The sequence below is a fragment of the Globicephala melas genome, chromosome 11 (genome assembly GCF_963455315.2).
Source record: "Globicephala melas chromosome 11, mGloMel1.2, whole genome shotgun sequence".
NCBI classification, from domain to species: Eukaryota; Metazoa; Chordata; class Mammalia; order Artiodactyla; family Delphinidae; genus Globicephala; species Globicephala melas.
In genome coordinates this window covers 40,990,047-41,004,670 of record NC_083324.2, presented here as the reverse complement: position 1 = coordinate 41,004,670, position 14,624 = coordinate 40,990,047, and the positions used below count along the sequence as shown (strand labels likewise).

Here is a 14,624-nt window from a genome sequence, read left to right as displayed (position 1 = left end):
TGGTTCATGCCCCGAGGCAATTAGGTCCATACGGGTCCTGTCTGCCCCTCGGACTCCCAGGAGGATCCCTGCCTTGCTTGGCCCAGAGCCTCCTCGGTCACTCACTTGCCATGGGGCCTGCCACCGTACCACTCGCCCTCATAGGTGGCCTGGCTGAAGCGGCCCTCCGCACGGAAGGTGTATGCTCCACAGCGGCAGGTGGGGGGTTCAGAAGGCTCCAGGCCCGCCCCCAGCACCGGGAAGTCCTTCTTCCCACGCAAGGTCTGGCACACAGCCTGGGTGACCTTCCGCTGCCAGGCCACCTGCGGGGGGACAGGGAAACACAGGACAGGCCACTGTTGCTGGAGGCAGCCCCTCTAGGAAGCCTCCTGGGGCGGCATCAGGTATCACCCTACCCACACCCACTCTTATCACTTGCAGGGACCTCCAACGGCTCCCGTGCTGCTCCCTGGGGCCTCACTCAGACCTGAATACTTGTTTGCAGCTTCGGGCCTGCCCAGAGAGGCCAAACAGAACCTTCGAACAGGCCCCAACCCTGGCTTCACAGAGAAAAACACGTGTTCTCGTCGGCATTCTGATGCCTGAGCCCAGGCTGACCCCTGACTCACTCTGACCATGACTCCAGGGGCTTGACATTCCCAACGAGCCTCCCCTTACCCTCCTGTCGCCTTCCCTCACTGCCCTGACCCCACTCCCCGGACTCACAGTCCGCCCACACTCACCCGGCCCTGTGGGTCCTTGGAGCACAAGGAGAACTCTTCCTCAGGCGTGAGGAGGTGAAACATGCACCTAGACAGACGGAGCCAATGAGTGGGCTCCCGCTCTGTCCAGGAGGGCGCCGAGGGAGGGCCCAAGTCAGAGCCCCGGGGTGGGCAGGTTACACGGGGTAGAGGGAGGGAAGGCCTGGGTGTCACTGGATGGGGGTGCTCACCCGTCCTGCCCAGGTTCCACCCACACCAGCTTCAGATCAAAGGTGTGGACACTGTGGCCCTGGAAGAAAAGGGGGCACAGGTGGGCAAGACGCTCACCTATTCTCTGGTCTGGCCTTGCTCCCAAGCAGCAGCTCGCTGGCACACCGCTGGGTGTCCCCAGCATGCTCAGTGCGGCACGCCCAGCACTGAGTCCCACACCACCCCTGCCGGCTCCCCATCTCCAGGGCAGGTCCTCCACCTCCCTTCCCACCCGAGGGCCTGGCCAGACACCCAGGACAAGCCTCCCGCACCCCCGACATTCTGCTCCATCAGGGCCCCCAGAGTGGTCTTCTGGAAATGCAGCATGGATCTTGTTAGCCCCTGCTGGAAACCTCTCTAAGGTCCCTACGGCTGAGCGTGACCCCTGAGACCACACAGACCACTCCCCTCCACTGCCTGGGCCTCCTCCAGTTTGCCACAAATTCTCCTCAGCCTGAACCTTTGCATGTGCTCTTCCTTCTACTTGGAATGTCATCCCTGCTCTGAGAGATAGACCAAACCTCCCTTCCTCTGGAAGCTTTTGCGGAGTGACCTTTCACCTGGCAACAGACACAGGTGGAAGCGGCACCAGGCCCAGGCCTGAGGGGGAGGAGGAGTGTGCCAGACACGGGCCAGGACAAGAGAGGGTCCAGCACAGACAACAGGACGTGCCAAGGTCCAGAGGTGGGAAAGGGCTCAGCACCTTTTAGTGACAGTATCTCGTCAGCATACCTGGAGCACAGAGGGTGAAATTGGGAGTGGAGGGAAACTCAAACTGAACCAAAACCCCAAAACCAGGCTTCAGGAGACACAGGTTTGGATGGGCAAGTAGCATCCCTTCTAGGCCTCAGCCTCCCTATCTGCAGGGGAGCTCCAGGCTGACACTCTAGGGGGATACAGAAGGCAGTGCTCTGGCTATCACAGAGGCAATATAAGTTCAGGGGGAACTAGGCACAGCCAAGGTTATGGGCCACATAACAAATCCCAAACCCTAGTACTGGCTCCCTCCTGACTTCTGTAATGCCGAGAGCCCGGGCACTGCTGCTACATGGAACTCCTCTCTAGAAGCCTTGCATGTGCCCTGAATGGTTCACGCAGCCCTCCTCAGCCACTACGGGCCACTTATGACCGTTGTCTGAGGTTCCTCTCCTGTTGGAGGAAGACAACTAGGAGTTGTCTGCCGTCTGCTGAAGCACAAACTGACAAGTGTCCCACTTTACAGGTAAGGAAACTGAGGGGAAGACATTTAACAGGGATACCAGCTGTGGAGAGTTGAGACTGGAAGAGCCCTGCTCCATAGCCCACACTCCTTCAGGGATGGCTCCACCTGCTGCCCCCACCCTAGCACTCTGCCTTTCTGCCCCCATCACCTCCCCAGGCCCAAGTTCTTGCTCCCAGCCACATGTCTCTTTCCTACTCCTTTTTTCAACCAGCCCTCAGACCCCCACTGTGACCCCACGACCTCTGGCCAGCCCCACCCTACCTGTAGCAGGACAAGGGCATCATCAAAGAGCAGCACACGCTCTGCCCTCAGCGGGGTGACCGTCACAGGTATGTCCTGGCTGTCTTGCAAGAGTCGGTGAGCGGGGGTACAGAGCACATCCTGGTGAGGCGAGGAGGGAGGTGCAAGGCTCAGGGACCTCTGTCCTGGATGCTGCTGGCCACTCCACGGCCCGCCTCTGCCCCAGGCACCTCCCCCAACACTCTGAGCATCTCCTGGAGGCTCCCAGGTCAGCGATGGGCACTGGGGCTCCAAGGTGGGGGGGTTCATTCCTGGCTATACCCAGAAGGACAGCACAACTTCTCTTGAAGCCTTACTTTGTCCTCCTCCAACCCATCTCAGGCCACGGCCCCAGTCAAGCCCCCATCAACTTTCACCCAGGGTTCTACAATCCCTGCCTCTCTCTGGCAATTCCTGTCCCCTTCACTTGTCCTCCTAATTCTCTGCTGCATTGGGCCCCAAGCCTGTCACGTCCTGTGAGAGCACAGGGGACTTTCCCTCCTGCAGGGGCAATACGGGCAGTGACTCGGGGGTGCAATCATTCAGTGACATCCCAGGAGACAGGGTCAATTCTGCTGACCACGCTTCTCCAGAGCCAGAAGCTCACATCCCAGCCCAGGAGGTGCTCAGCAAATGGGTGAGGATGGCTGGACAGGGGAACGTCACAGACACCTGCTTTAGCCACTGCCCCCCGACCCAGGTGGGGAAGCTGAGGCATGGAGCAGGCAGCAGGCAGCTCAAGCTACCCAACGGGCCCCTGCCGGATGGCAACCCCTTCCCTCACTGCCCCTCAGGCCTCAAACTCACCCGCAGCCGGCTGCTCAGAGTGTGCCAGAGGGCCTGCGTGGCCATGGCCTGCTCCAGCTCCTGCCTCATGAAGGACTGCAAGTTCCCAAAGACGGTGGCTGCATGCACCAACAGCTCTCGGGTGGGGTGACTCTGTAGGGGGACAGAGCAGCCGGGGTGGGGTATTATCAGAATCCTCTCCCACCCTGTGATGACTGCCCCAGCCCTGGCCTGGCCCCAGCCGGTCAGGAGGTCTGGGTCTAAGTCTAAGTTTTCCCTTTTCTCCCTGCCGGCCCCTCCTCTGGCAGTAGGAGGATGCTTCCAGGGGATTTAGGACCATTCGATGACTCCCCCAGCTGGGGCTGGGCCATGTGTCCTCACACCCAGTACATGATTCTACATTTGTTCTCTGGGTCTCTGCTGGCTCCACCAGGGCAGGGCCATGTACCTCAGATACCCCAGGGCAAGGACATATCCCTTCAACCCCCCCAGAGCAAGACCATGTCCCCAAGGCATGGCCAGGTCCTTCTCAAACCAGGGTTCCTGAGTAGGCAGGTTCCCTGAGCCAGAGGCCTGTTTCTCCCATCCCTCAGCTTCCCCACGGGAGACAGGCCTGATAACCAGCAATTACCCCCTACTCCCCATCACCCCTGCTACCTACCTCCCCGACAGTGTCCCTGAGGCTCAGCAGGAGGAGCACGCACTGCTGCACATGATGGGTGAGTGGCTGGCGGAGAGCCTGGACCAGCGCGGTGCCCACTGAGCCCTCTGAGCTCATGCCCGACAGGAACTGCTGCAGCGCCTTCCGCTGGCCCTGCCAGTACTCGCTGAGCGGAGGGAGGGCCGCACACCCCTTCACTCTCCCCTCCTCTGTTCCCACACCTGCCACCATTGCCCCCTTGCCCTGGCTAATCTCTCAGATCCCAGGACAGTCCCAGACCCCAAACCTCTCTCCCATCAGAAAAACAGTGGCTGAGTGACCCTGTTGGAGATTCGGTAGCAGTATCTCAGAGATGAAAGCCCACCCTGAGTAGCAATTAGGAATGCTCCCCCACCCCAGGGTCACTCCCGTGAGTTGGTATATGGATTCTGCTCACAGCCTCACTAGGCTTCCCTCCCTCTCTTCAGTGTGGAGCAGCATGCAATTGCTAGAGCCAGGATTGCTCAGGATGAGTCCCGGGCCGTGACACTCACTGCTCTGGGGACGTGGCTTCCCCAAGCCCTCCCTCCCAGACACCCCCAACTCAGAGGCCCACTGCAGTATTCCATGCTCACCTCCTCCTCTTTACTGCCTTCTGAAAGGCCTGCACTGCCACACAGCTTGTGTAGGACTCGATGTACCTGTAGGTAGCACAGGGGACACCCAGCAAGCCCAACGCTCAGCTCCAGACCCAAGCCCCTGCCCTTCTGGTGTCCCCAGATCCCACCCACTGAGTGGCTGCAGCCCTGAGGGCCTGGCTCTGGGCACTGGTGACCTTGAGTCTTAACTGACCCAACTAGACAATTCTAACTCAAAGTCTCTTTTCCCTGGGAGGCCACCAGGCTCAGATCTGGGGTGCCTGAGCCTGTCACCAGGCTAACATCCAAACCCAGGGCTGAACCCAAACCTTTGCCAAAGCCCTGACCCACGTGAGTCCCAGTGCCGGCCCCAGCCCCGCTTCAGCTATCTTACTCCAGGTGGACTTGCAAGACACGGTCAGCGCTGTGCAGCAGCAGCAGGGATTCCAGACTGATGGAGTCCGGGTGGCGCAGCCTCTCCTGCAGTGAGTGCAGGCTTTCCTCCGTCACCTCCCACAGCTGCTGGGAGCTCCTGTGCAGCTGCTGCAGGAGCTGTAGGCACTCTCTGCCCCAGGGATCTGAGGGCTCTGGAGCTGGGGCAGGAGCACAAGCACACTGTGAGGGGAACAGGGCCGCTCCACCTTCCAGGGAGCACGCAGAGGCCCTGGGTGGTCACCGGAGGGGCAGCAGCACCCCTAGCCCTGGAGCTGCAGCTAGGGTCTCACATCCCTGGGGTCCTTGGGACAGAACTGGAAGCCCATGTGCCCCCTTGAGCTCAGCAAGGGATGGGCAGGCTACAGCAGTGGGCAGCACCCTTGTGGATTCAACAGGGGCACGTGTCCACCTCCTCACTAAACAGGGACAGCACTGATGACCTAGGGCCACCAAGTACAAGAATCCCCCCTGAGCTTCAGAGCTTCCTCAGGTCCAGAATGTGAAGCCCATAGGGTCCTGTAGTCTCCTGCCATTCACAGATGCACCAACAGAGCCCCCAAGAGGAAGGCACCTGCCCAAGGTCATTTTGTAAACCGGGCATCCTGCCTTCCAGTCATGCCCTGGGTGAAAGCAAGATGAGAATTCAGGCAGAGAATCCAGGCCTGTGCCCTGGGAGGGATGGAACATCGTCTCCGTTCACAGAAGGTCTGGGCTAGAATGGGGTTCACAGCCTGGTTCCCTGGGGTCCCTTTGAGAAGGAAGCAGCCAGCAACTGGGGGTGAGGGCCCTGGATCCATCCGAAGACACCCACACCAAACGTCACTGCTCCCATTTGCAGCGGAGAAAGCTGTAGCTCAGAAGGTCCAACAGGGAGGACTCCTGTCCCTAGGACGGTTCCTGCATCCCCCACCCTCCCCTCAACTCACCGGCCTCCAGAAGGGGCTGCAGGACAAAGCTGTTGATGCGTGCGAGCGTGGCTGAGAAGACCTCCTCCAGCCGCAGCAGGGCTGCCTCCTCAGGGCTGCACATGGCCAGGGTGCCAGACTCAGGGCCTGAGAACCAAGCAAGATTAGAGCGAATAGCAGCCATGGGAGCAGGGTGCCCTCTCAGGCTATATGCCCAAAAGGCCCATGACCACCCTACCTCAGAACTGAGCAAGGAGCCCATGTCACCCCAAAGGGGAGTTTCTGAACTGGCCAGTGACCCCTGCTCATGCTCCACTTGGGCCCAGCTGAGGGGAGCCTGAAGGAGTGGGAAAGAGGACTCAGAACTGCCAAGGGAAGCATCTATTTTTTACCCAAAAGGCAGATGCTCCTTAAGCCCTCTGGCCTGCTCATTCCTCTGCTCAAACACCCACCATGGCTCCCAAGAGCTCAGAGTAACATCTAGTAGTGCTCCAACCTAGTCCTCTCTCCACTGACTCTCTGGAAACAAGGACATACTCTCGGAGGAGCACAGCCTTTATCTCAAGGCCATGGCTCAGGACTCCCTGTCACCCAATAGGGCTATGTAGGAGGGGTCTGGGAGAAGTGGGAAATATCCTGCTGGAGCCATGAAGGATGGGCAAGAAATAAAGAGGCAGAGAGGAGGACAAGGCATGCAGGTGGGGGAACCATGAGAGCAAAGGCTCATGGGCATGAAGGCCCAGGCTCTGCAGGTGGCCCACCAAGAGCTCCCTAAGTGGCTAACAGAGAAGCCATGGAGGGCCTCAGAGTGGGGGAGTGATGGGATTCAAAGTCAGACTTGGGGACATGGACTTGGTGACAGTTTCAGAGGAGATGATACCAAGCCATGAGAGGGTGAGGTGAGTGTGGGCAGGAGCCAGACACTTCATGCCCCCCTGCAAGCTGCAAGACGGGTTCTACTCCAGAGGTGGGAGCCATGGGGGTGGGCAGGTCTTTGGACCTCCTTCCCTGGAGAGCGGGACCCTCCAAGAAAGCAGGATCACCTGAGAACGCAGCCTCCTGACTGGAGGGAGGGGGAGCAAGGGGCCTGGGTTCGAACCCATCCCCATAACCAGGCTGCATCCTCCAATCAGACACAGCCCTCTCCTACCAGACCTGGCAAAGGAGGTCATCTGCCCAGATTACGTGACTGTACGTCTCAGGGTTGAGAATTAGAGAGTCTTTTAACCCCAGACCCTCAGACTCGGCCTCTCTCCGACTCTGACACTCTGAGGCTCTGAGTTGGTTGACCTCGGTGGGGCTGTAGACATAATATGAGGAGATACAGACAGACCCAAAAGATCAAATGAGAAAGGGTCTCATCCCTCCCCACCCAACCCCAAAGACACCAAAGGGCATTCCAGGCTCCTGACAGAGCCTACAATTCCCAGAGAATTGGCTCTGGGGCAGAGTGAGATGAGTGCCTCAGATCTCTGGCCAAGGGCCCAGGCCCAGGACATTCCTGCCCCACCTTTCCTGCTGTTGTTGCTTCAGGAGGGCGAGGCCTTGGGAGGGAGAAGCAGGAAGGAGAAATGGCTGGACACCCAACTGCAGGCTTCTCTTTCTGCTGGCCCCCTGCAGCAGCCCCAGCCCCCTGTGGAGGACTGGGGTAGGGTTGCTCCAAGTCAGCTCAGAATACCAGGACAACACAGCCAAGGAGTCAGAGGTACAGCAAGTGCGGCCTGGGCCCATCTGACCCTCACCCATATCTCCAGAAACTGGTGGAATGGAAAGACCCTTTGGGAAGTGACCTTTCCACCCTCAGCTGGCAGTCTGTCGGGGTCTGAGCTGAGAGGTGAGGACACCAGCTAAAGGTGGAGGGGGGAGGGTGCAGCCAGGATGGGAGGTACAGACTAGGAACCAGATCAGGGTGAGCTGGGGACCTGCAGCAGATAACTCACTGTTGGGAGGCCTTGCACATCAGATCCCCGACACTTACCTGGGGCCCACCCCAACCAATGCCACACCCAGGGCACTCCTCTCCCCCTTAGGCTTCCTCCCCTTGCCCCCATGGGGCTGGCAGAAGCTCCCCTACCCTGGACCCATGGCTCACACCTCAGTAGCTCCCACAGGACCCCCTTCTGACCTCTGCCCAGCTATTCGGCCCTGGCCATGCCCCAGCTTATCCAGATCCCTGCTCTTCTCTGGGCTTCAATCACCTCCTCTGTGAAATGAAGGTCTGACTAAATCACAGCTTTTCAAACTATTTTAGTCCTCCCTAAAAAGCATAAACCGGTGGAGGGGAGCTCCTCTGGGTATGGGGACCTGCTCTTCAGTCTCCCTTATCTCTCAGTGCAGCCTGGGGCCCCTGACGATGAGTCTTACCGACACAAACTGGCAACACTGGCAACACAGACTGGCCAGGTCTGTGGCCCCAAAAGGATCTCTAACCCTAGGAAACCGAGTCACACTGCCCAGAGGAAAGGCCAGAGGTTAAACATGGCTGGTGAGACGGCGGGTGGGGAGAAGACTGCAGTTGAGGCTAGACATCTGGTCTGGTTGGCCCCGAGAGCCTCCGCTCCCAGGCTAGGGAGTTCTGGGGCTTCATCCCGCAGGCAGTGAGGAGAGTGTGAGGGCAGGGGCCAGGCCAGGCGTGAGTGCGCCTGAGTGTGTATACTGGCGAGGGAGGAGGAAGAGGTGCTGAACCTAACACCACAGGGACCCTGCAGGAGTCTCCCCTTTCAAACCCCAGTCCCACCTCCAACCCACTCCTCTCTGGTTAAGGGCATGGCTTCCTCACGCTCTCACTCCATCCAGCTCGAAGGTTCCTTAGTAGTAGACTGCACATGATGTACATATGGGGAAACTGAGGCCCAGAAGGGCATGGGAGGGCCCAGAAACACTAACTGTAGAGCGTGTACAGGGCTCAGACCCAGGCCTCTGGCTCCCAGTCCCACCAAGCTCACCTGAAAGGCTGCCACAGCAAGTACCTAGGCTTCCCAGGCAGGCTTCATGTTCACCATGGGGCGGGGTGAGGACAGACTGGCTAGTCTTGGCGTGTCCAGGTGAGTCAGCTGCCAGTCCCCGTGGCAATCTAACCAGCCGCCAGACCTGCTCTCTCTCTCACGCGCTCTCTCTCTTTCTCTCTCTTCCATTCTAGGCCTCTGTCCACGCTGGGTCCCTCTCTCCCTTGCCTCCTCCAAGGCCTGGCCCTTCAGGCCCCTGGGCCACACCCTGTCATGGTATTCACTCTGTTATTTCCTGGTCTGGACAGGCAAGGAAGTGCTGCTTGCTGTGGAGGCTTTTTCCTGGGCTGCCTTGGAACCCCTTTGATCATCCAGCAAACTCAGTGGTAGGCAGAGGAGGGAGGGGCTGCCCAAGGGAGGGGGCGCTGAACTGTCACAGCTGACGGGTCCCAGCCTCCACCTGGGCCTCTCCCCCCACCCTACCCCGGCACCCTTCCTCTGCCCTTCCGTGGCTCCAGGCTTCTTGTCCTAGACCCCACCCCCCACCTTCCCAATCTCTCTGGTCGCTTTTTTCACAGCTTTCCTTCCTCTTCCTAAGTAGTCACCGGAATTTCCCAAACATGGGATCCACTTCCCACCACCAGGCATTTGCCCATGCCTTCTCACTGCAAACAATACTAGCCGGCGTCACCTCCTCCTGGCAGTCTCTCAGGCTGGCTGAGGCCCCGCGGGGTCACCCCACAGCCCAGGCCAAGCCCCTGGGCACTGCCCACGTGTTTGTCTGCCCTCATGTCAGGCACGGGCCCAGGGAGGCTGTCCCGTGGTGACAGGGTGACCAAGGGGCAGGGAGGACGAAGCTGAACCCCGCTGGGAGGGAGGGACCTTCGGACAAACTCGGACGGCCCGGGTGTGAGTGCTGCCAGGGACCGAGGAGTCGTGGAGGGGCGGCGCGCGGCGGCCCGAGGGGACGCGGAGACTGAAGTCCCACCTGGAGCGAGGAGGGGCGGGGAGCAGAAGGGCTCTACCCCAGACCCGAGACCTCCAGCCCTCCCTTACCTGTGCGGCGCGGGGTCCCATGCCGGGAAAGCCGCCGCGGTAGCTCTCTCGCGGACGCCCGCCCCACGTCGGCCCCGCCCCTGCAGGCCCCACCCCGAAGGCCACTCCACCCCCACCCCCCCGTCCCCGCCTCGCCTCCGGGTACCGCTCCGAGTCAAGGGCGGGGGCCTGCCTGGAAGTAGGCGGGGCTTGGCGTCCATCTGCCCCGTGCACTAGGGCTCTCCTGAAGTCTCAGTCTGCTGTCTTCCGGGGTCTGAAGTCTCCTGGGACACGGTGGGGGGCTGGGAGAAGGAGGAGAGGAGGTGGGAGCTTGACCCGCCCTTCGCTCCCCCCAACACACACACGCACACGCTCTTGCTCACGCCCAGGAGAGCCTGGGTGTGTCTAGGAAGCAGTCTTGGTTTCCTCGTCCCGGCGGGGTCTTTTCCAATCCCTCTCCCCTCCCCTCCCTTCCGCCCTCATTCTGACTCTCTGCAGGCCTAGGTAGAGCCCGGTAACCTTCCTCCGCCCGCACCAGTCACAGGGGCCGGCACAAGAGGAGCACCAGGTGGGTTCATGAAACCTGTGGCCGAGAGTAGGGTAAACCGAGGCTACCCGCGGTGGGCAGGGTGTCCGTGGCCAGCGGCCACTCCTGAGTGACCTTGGGGAAGTCCCCTGCCCGCACTCCTGAGTCTCAACATGGCCCAGTAGAGCGTGAAGCCAGCGGTTGTCTGCGCGCCAGGGCCTCCGACCTTGGCAAAGGTGGCGGAGAAGCCTTGTTCCAGCGGACCTCCCGGCAGGGGGAGGGCCCACGGTTCAAGCCTGTAACAAAGGAGTCTGCTGCCTGCCTCCGGTTCTCCATTCACTTACTGAGGCACGCGGATTCCAGGGAATGACCCACGTCACTGCCCCTTTCACGGCTGACAACACTGAGGCCGAAAGGCCCCATCCATAGACAGGCAGTGGAAATGCAGAAAGGATGGCCCACCAATGCTCTACTCAAGTCTGAGCTGGTGGGAGGCATGCCCCGTCCTGCCAGGCTGAAGAGAGATCCCCAGTGGAGTACATGGCGGGTTGCAAGCATTCCTTCACAGATGAGCAGGGTCTTGGCGGTTTTGTGAGTGGCCTGGCACATTGCGGTGGGCAGACAAGAGGTCTCTGGGCCTTGGGAGGAAGGGCCAAGGGCTGAAGAGTGGCCATAGCCACAGGTGGAGAGAGCAAGGTGATCCAGGAGCGTATGCTCCCACCACTTGGCAACAAACAGGGCAGGCAGGCCAGGCCCTGAGCAGGAGGGATCTAATCTTGTGCTGGGTGTCTCTGGGCCAGCCCTTCCCCCTCTCTGGGCCTCAGTTTCCTTATCTGTACCTGTAGCTGAGGGAAGGCAGTGCTGCCTGGGCTCAAGCAGGAAGAGAAGCGCCTTGTTGACTTCCTCCCCAGAGCCTAGATTTCCTGTTCAGCCACATCTAGGGGAATTGGAAGGCTGAGGGCTGGTCTTCCCTCACTCATTCCCCACTCACTGGGTAGCGTCACAGCCATTGCCAAGCCGTTTTACACCTGATAAATGGGGCATGACCTGCCCAGCCTCTCTCCCAGCGTTGTTGGTAATTTGTAGTGCCCGGTAGTGCCCAAAAGACAGCCTCCACTTGGTCCACCTGCCCTTGACCCCCTGCAGTACAGCCCAGGGCCCTTACCCAACCCCACCACAGATGTGCACACACCCACCTGCACCTCTCCTACACCCCCTGCACACATACATGACTCCACAGTCACAGGAATATGGTGGTGTGTACACTTACCTGTGTCACACGGACCCATCTGCTGTTGAACCCACTGGCAGGGCCTCCATATTGCATAACTTGGGTGGCAGCTCTGTACACGTGCATGTGTGCAGACTCACACTGCTCCATGGAGTGCGCACTGAGAGACCCAGGCATGCAGAGGCCAGTGCAGAGTGCATATGTATTCCCACGTACTTGAGTGCCCTGGGACATAAACACATGCTGATGAACACACAGGTCTCACCCAGGCCCAGCTCAGCCCCAGAGCTATTCTGGGCCAGGCCCGAGGCCAACAAGGTCAGAGACTGCCAGCTCCCAACAGGCCCCAGCCTCTGTGTCACAGGCCTAGGCCAGCCAGCCCCCAACCCCAGCCCAGGCTGAGTCCAAGATGCACTGGATCTCAGCCTGGCTCTGTGACTAGGGGGATCCTCGCTCCCTACCCCCTGCTTCCCCAGAGCTGAACCTTGAGCTCTGGGGTTTCAGGCTCCAGAAGAGAATGTCTACAGGATCCCCTGGCCCCTGCCAAATGACTCTGCCCACAGCTTCCAGCCCAGAGGCCCTGGAGGCTGGACTGGATCCCTACAGGAAACCCAAAGGAACTAAAAATAATACACAAGGGACAAACAGGATTCTGCAGGCCAGCGTTCATGCCACCATGCGTGGAGGGAACACTGTCTTCCAGGGAAGCCAGGCTGGAGAGCATGGGTGTCCAGAGCTCCGCCACCCCAGACCTGATGGGCCCAACTGGGAGTGGGGTGCAGGAATATATGGGGACCCTCATAAGAAGTAGAAACAGTACTGGACAGTGAGCAGAGCTCTGGGTTAGGAGCTGAAAACTGAGTTTGAGGCCCCAGTTCCTGAGTGACCTTAGGTAGGACACAACCCCTCTCTGGGCCTCAATTCTTCACAAGTAAACAGGGGGAGGAATAAAAAGGTGGAAAAGGCTTTAGCTTTCAGGATGTCCCTCTCACTATGGTGTTTAACACTGGAAAACTGGAAACACGCAAATATTCGAGAATAAGGAACTGAATGAACCAAGTATAGTTGGGTTTCATACAATGTAATTTCACACTGCCTTTAACAACAGTGACAGCAATAATCATAACGACTTGCATTTACTGAAGGCTTGTAATGTGCAGGTGCCATGATACTGTAGTTATACCCATTTTACAGATGAGGGATTGAAGCTTGGAGAGGTTCAGTAGCCCACTAAGAGCTCACAGCTGTCAATATGACCATGACCCATAAGTCTCCATTTTCAGCTTTAATAACTTCATAAGTTATAAAGTATAAAACTACAAATTTACAAGAAACATAATTTGAAAGTTTCATTCCTTATATTTTCTTTATGCTAATTTCATCGTGAATTTTGGATAACTTTAATTTTTTTCTGTCAAGTTTTGCCATCTCCAAAGGGCAAAAAAGGAAATTTAAATAATTAAACTTTCAAATGGTGTCTCTTGTAAGTTTGCAGTTTTATACGTCTGAGGTTATTAAAGCTTAAAACTGCACTAAGCCTTTTGGGCCATCTTGTTATTTTAAGTCAGTTTGACTCCAAAGCCTGCATGACAGTACTGTGTTTGGGGGATGTGGGGATCTAGGATGTTGTATTGGGAAAAAGCTCTGGGAAAAAGGTATATGATAAATAGCATACAGTGACATTTCAGCTGTGTTCAACAGCCTGCTGGGAGGTAAAGCACACTTGGAGCAGAGGCCATATCAGGGGACACTGCGGACACACATGATTGTATTCCCTTTCAGATTTCTTCACTGGGTTTTCCCTACCTTTTGGTTGGAAAGAAGCAACGACACCCTCCCCTCCTGGGCTGAGCTGTCCCATCAAGGAGAGCCAGCTTGTACTCATCACTCCCATAATCGTTAGATCATATAATCCTCCCATCAGCTCTGTGATGAGAGTCTTGCCCTCTGCATTCCATAGGTGAGGACATCAAAGCAGAGAGGAGTAATGGTTTACTCAAGACCACTGTCAGGCTCACTAACCTCAGCCCAGTCCAGCCAGGCTTCTCTGACCCCATTGTCCCTGGCTGGTCAGTGTGGCTCTCCTAACAGATGGCCTGAAGAAATGGCGGGCAGAGAGCTGCAGCAAGTGGTTTGCCTGACGAGGGCAAGCCTGGGGAGTGTGGGGTGGCCCAGCCCACCCAGTCCCCAGACTGCCACCCACTGTCAAGGGTCTTCTCGATGGACCAGCTGTCCTTTGCCAGTGGTTTTCTCATTTTCCTGCCTGCCCTGTCATCTCCTAGCCCTGACGCCTGTAGGTATCCGCAGCTGGCCCCCTCCTCTCTGCTGCAGCCTGCCTTGGTCCTTGCCCATCTACGGCACCACCAGGCAGGAGCCGCAAAAGACTCTGGATCTACAGGGTCCCCAGTTCTGAGGGCAGGCCCAAGGCCCAAAGCACCCCAGCCTGCACAGGTCTCCACTGGTGCCCTTGGTGATGAGGAATGCAGGGGTCCAACACCTGGGCTGCTTCTCAGATTAATAATAATGGAAGGAAGGAAGGAAAGGAGAGAGGGGGAGGATGGATCAGAGGAGTCTCCCTATCGCAGGCCTCCCCGCTCCTCTTCCAAAATCCTCCCCAGGTCTCCACAGCTCCTCCGAGCCTCCCTCCCTCAGTCCCTGGGTTGTCAAGGCTCACTCTGAGGTCAGGACCAGAGTGCAGTGTGGGCCAGGTTCAGTGTGAGGTCAGGGTCATGGCTCAGACTGGAGTGAGAGTCAGAGCTCAGGCTGGGGCAGAGGCTGAGGATCAATCAGAAGCAGAACATGGTCCTCCAGCCCTTCCAGGGGGAGCCCACCCTGTCCTGTGGGGTCACAGATGCTGGCTCCTTCAGGAACCTTCCATCACACCCGCAGCTGGCTACTCTGACCATGCCATCCCCTGTTCCCCCTCTCCCTCCCCCCTGCTCTGGTGTCCAGGGTGACCAGAGCTGCCTCTGGGCAGGAAGCCAGCCCAGAAAGCGCAGGATATCCCCGAGCACCTGTCACCATGGCAACCT

At 58.5% G+C, this 14,624-nt stretch overlaps 1 protein-coding gene across 3 annotated transcripts in view; it reads right to left on the bottom strand.

The window, feature by feature from the left end:
- The window catches only part of ALS2CL (ALS2 C-terminal like), a 29,788-nt gene extending 19,871 nt beyond the window's left edge, over positions 1-9,917 (bottom strand). For all 3 annotated transcript variants that reach the window (XM_030845401.3, XM_060307666.2, XM_060307667.2), the window contains exons 1-10: positions 9,857-9,917; positions 5,877-6,002; positions 4,910-5,108; positions 4,513-4,578; positions 3,899-4,064; positions 3,259-3,390; positions 2,434-2,553; positions 932-990; positions 723-789; positions 106-302 (exon numbers count right to left, since the gene is read on the bottom strand). In XM_030845401.3, coding sequence (XP_030701261.2) covers positions 106-302; positions 723-789; positions 932-990; positions 2,434-2,553; positions 3,259-3,390; positions 3,899-4,064; positions 4,513-4,578; positions 4,910-5,108; positions 5,877-5,979 — 1,109 coding nt within the window. In that variant the 5' untranslated portion in view covers positions 5,980-6,002; positions 9,857-9,917. The remainder of the gene's footprint in view (positions 1-105; positions 303-722; positions 790-931; positions 991-2,433; positions 2,554-3,258; positions 3,391-3,898; positions 4,065-4,512; positions 4,579-4,909; positions 5,109-5,876; positions 6,003-9,856) is intronic.
- Between the last annotated feature and the right edge of the window lie 4,707 nt (positions 9,918-14,624).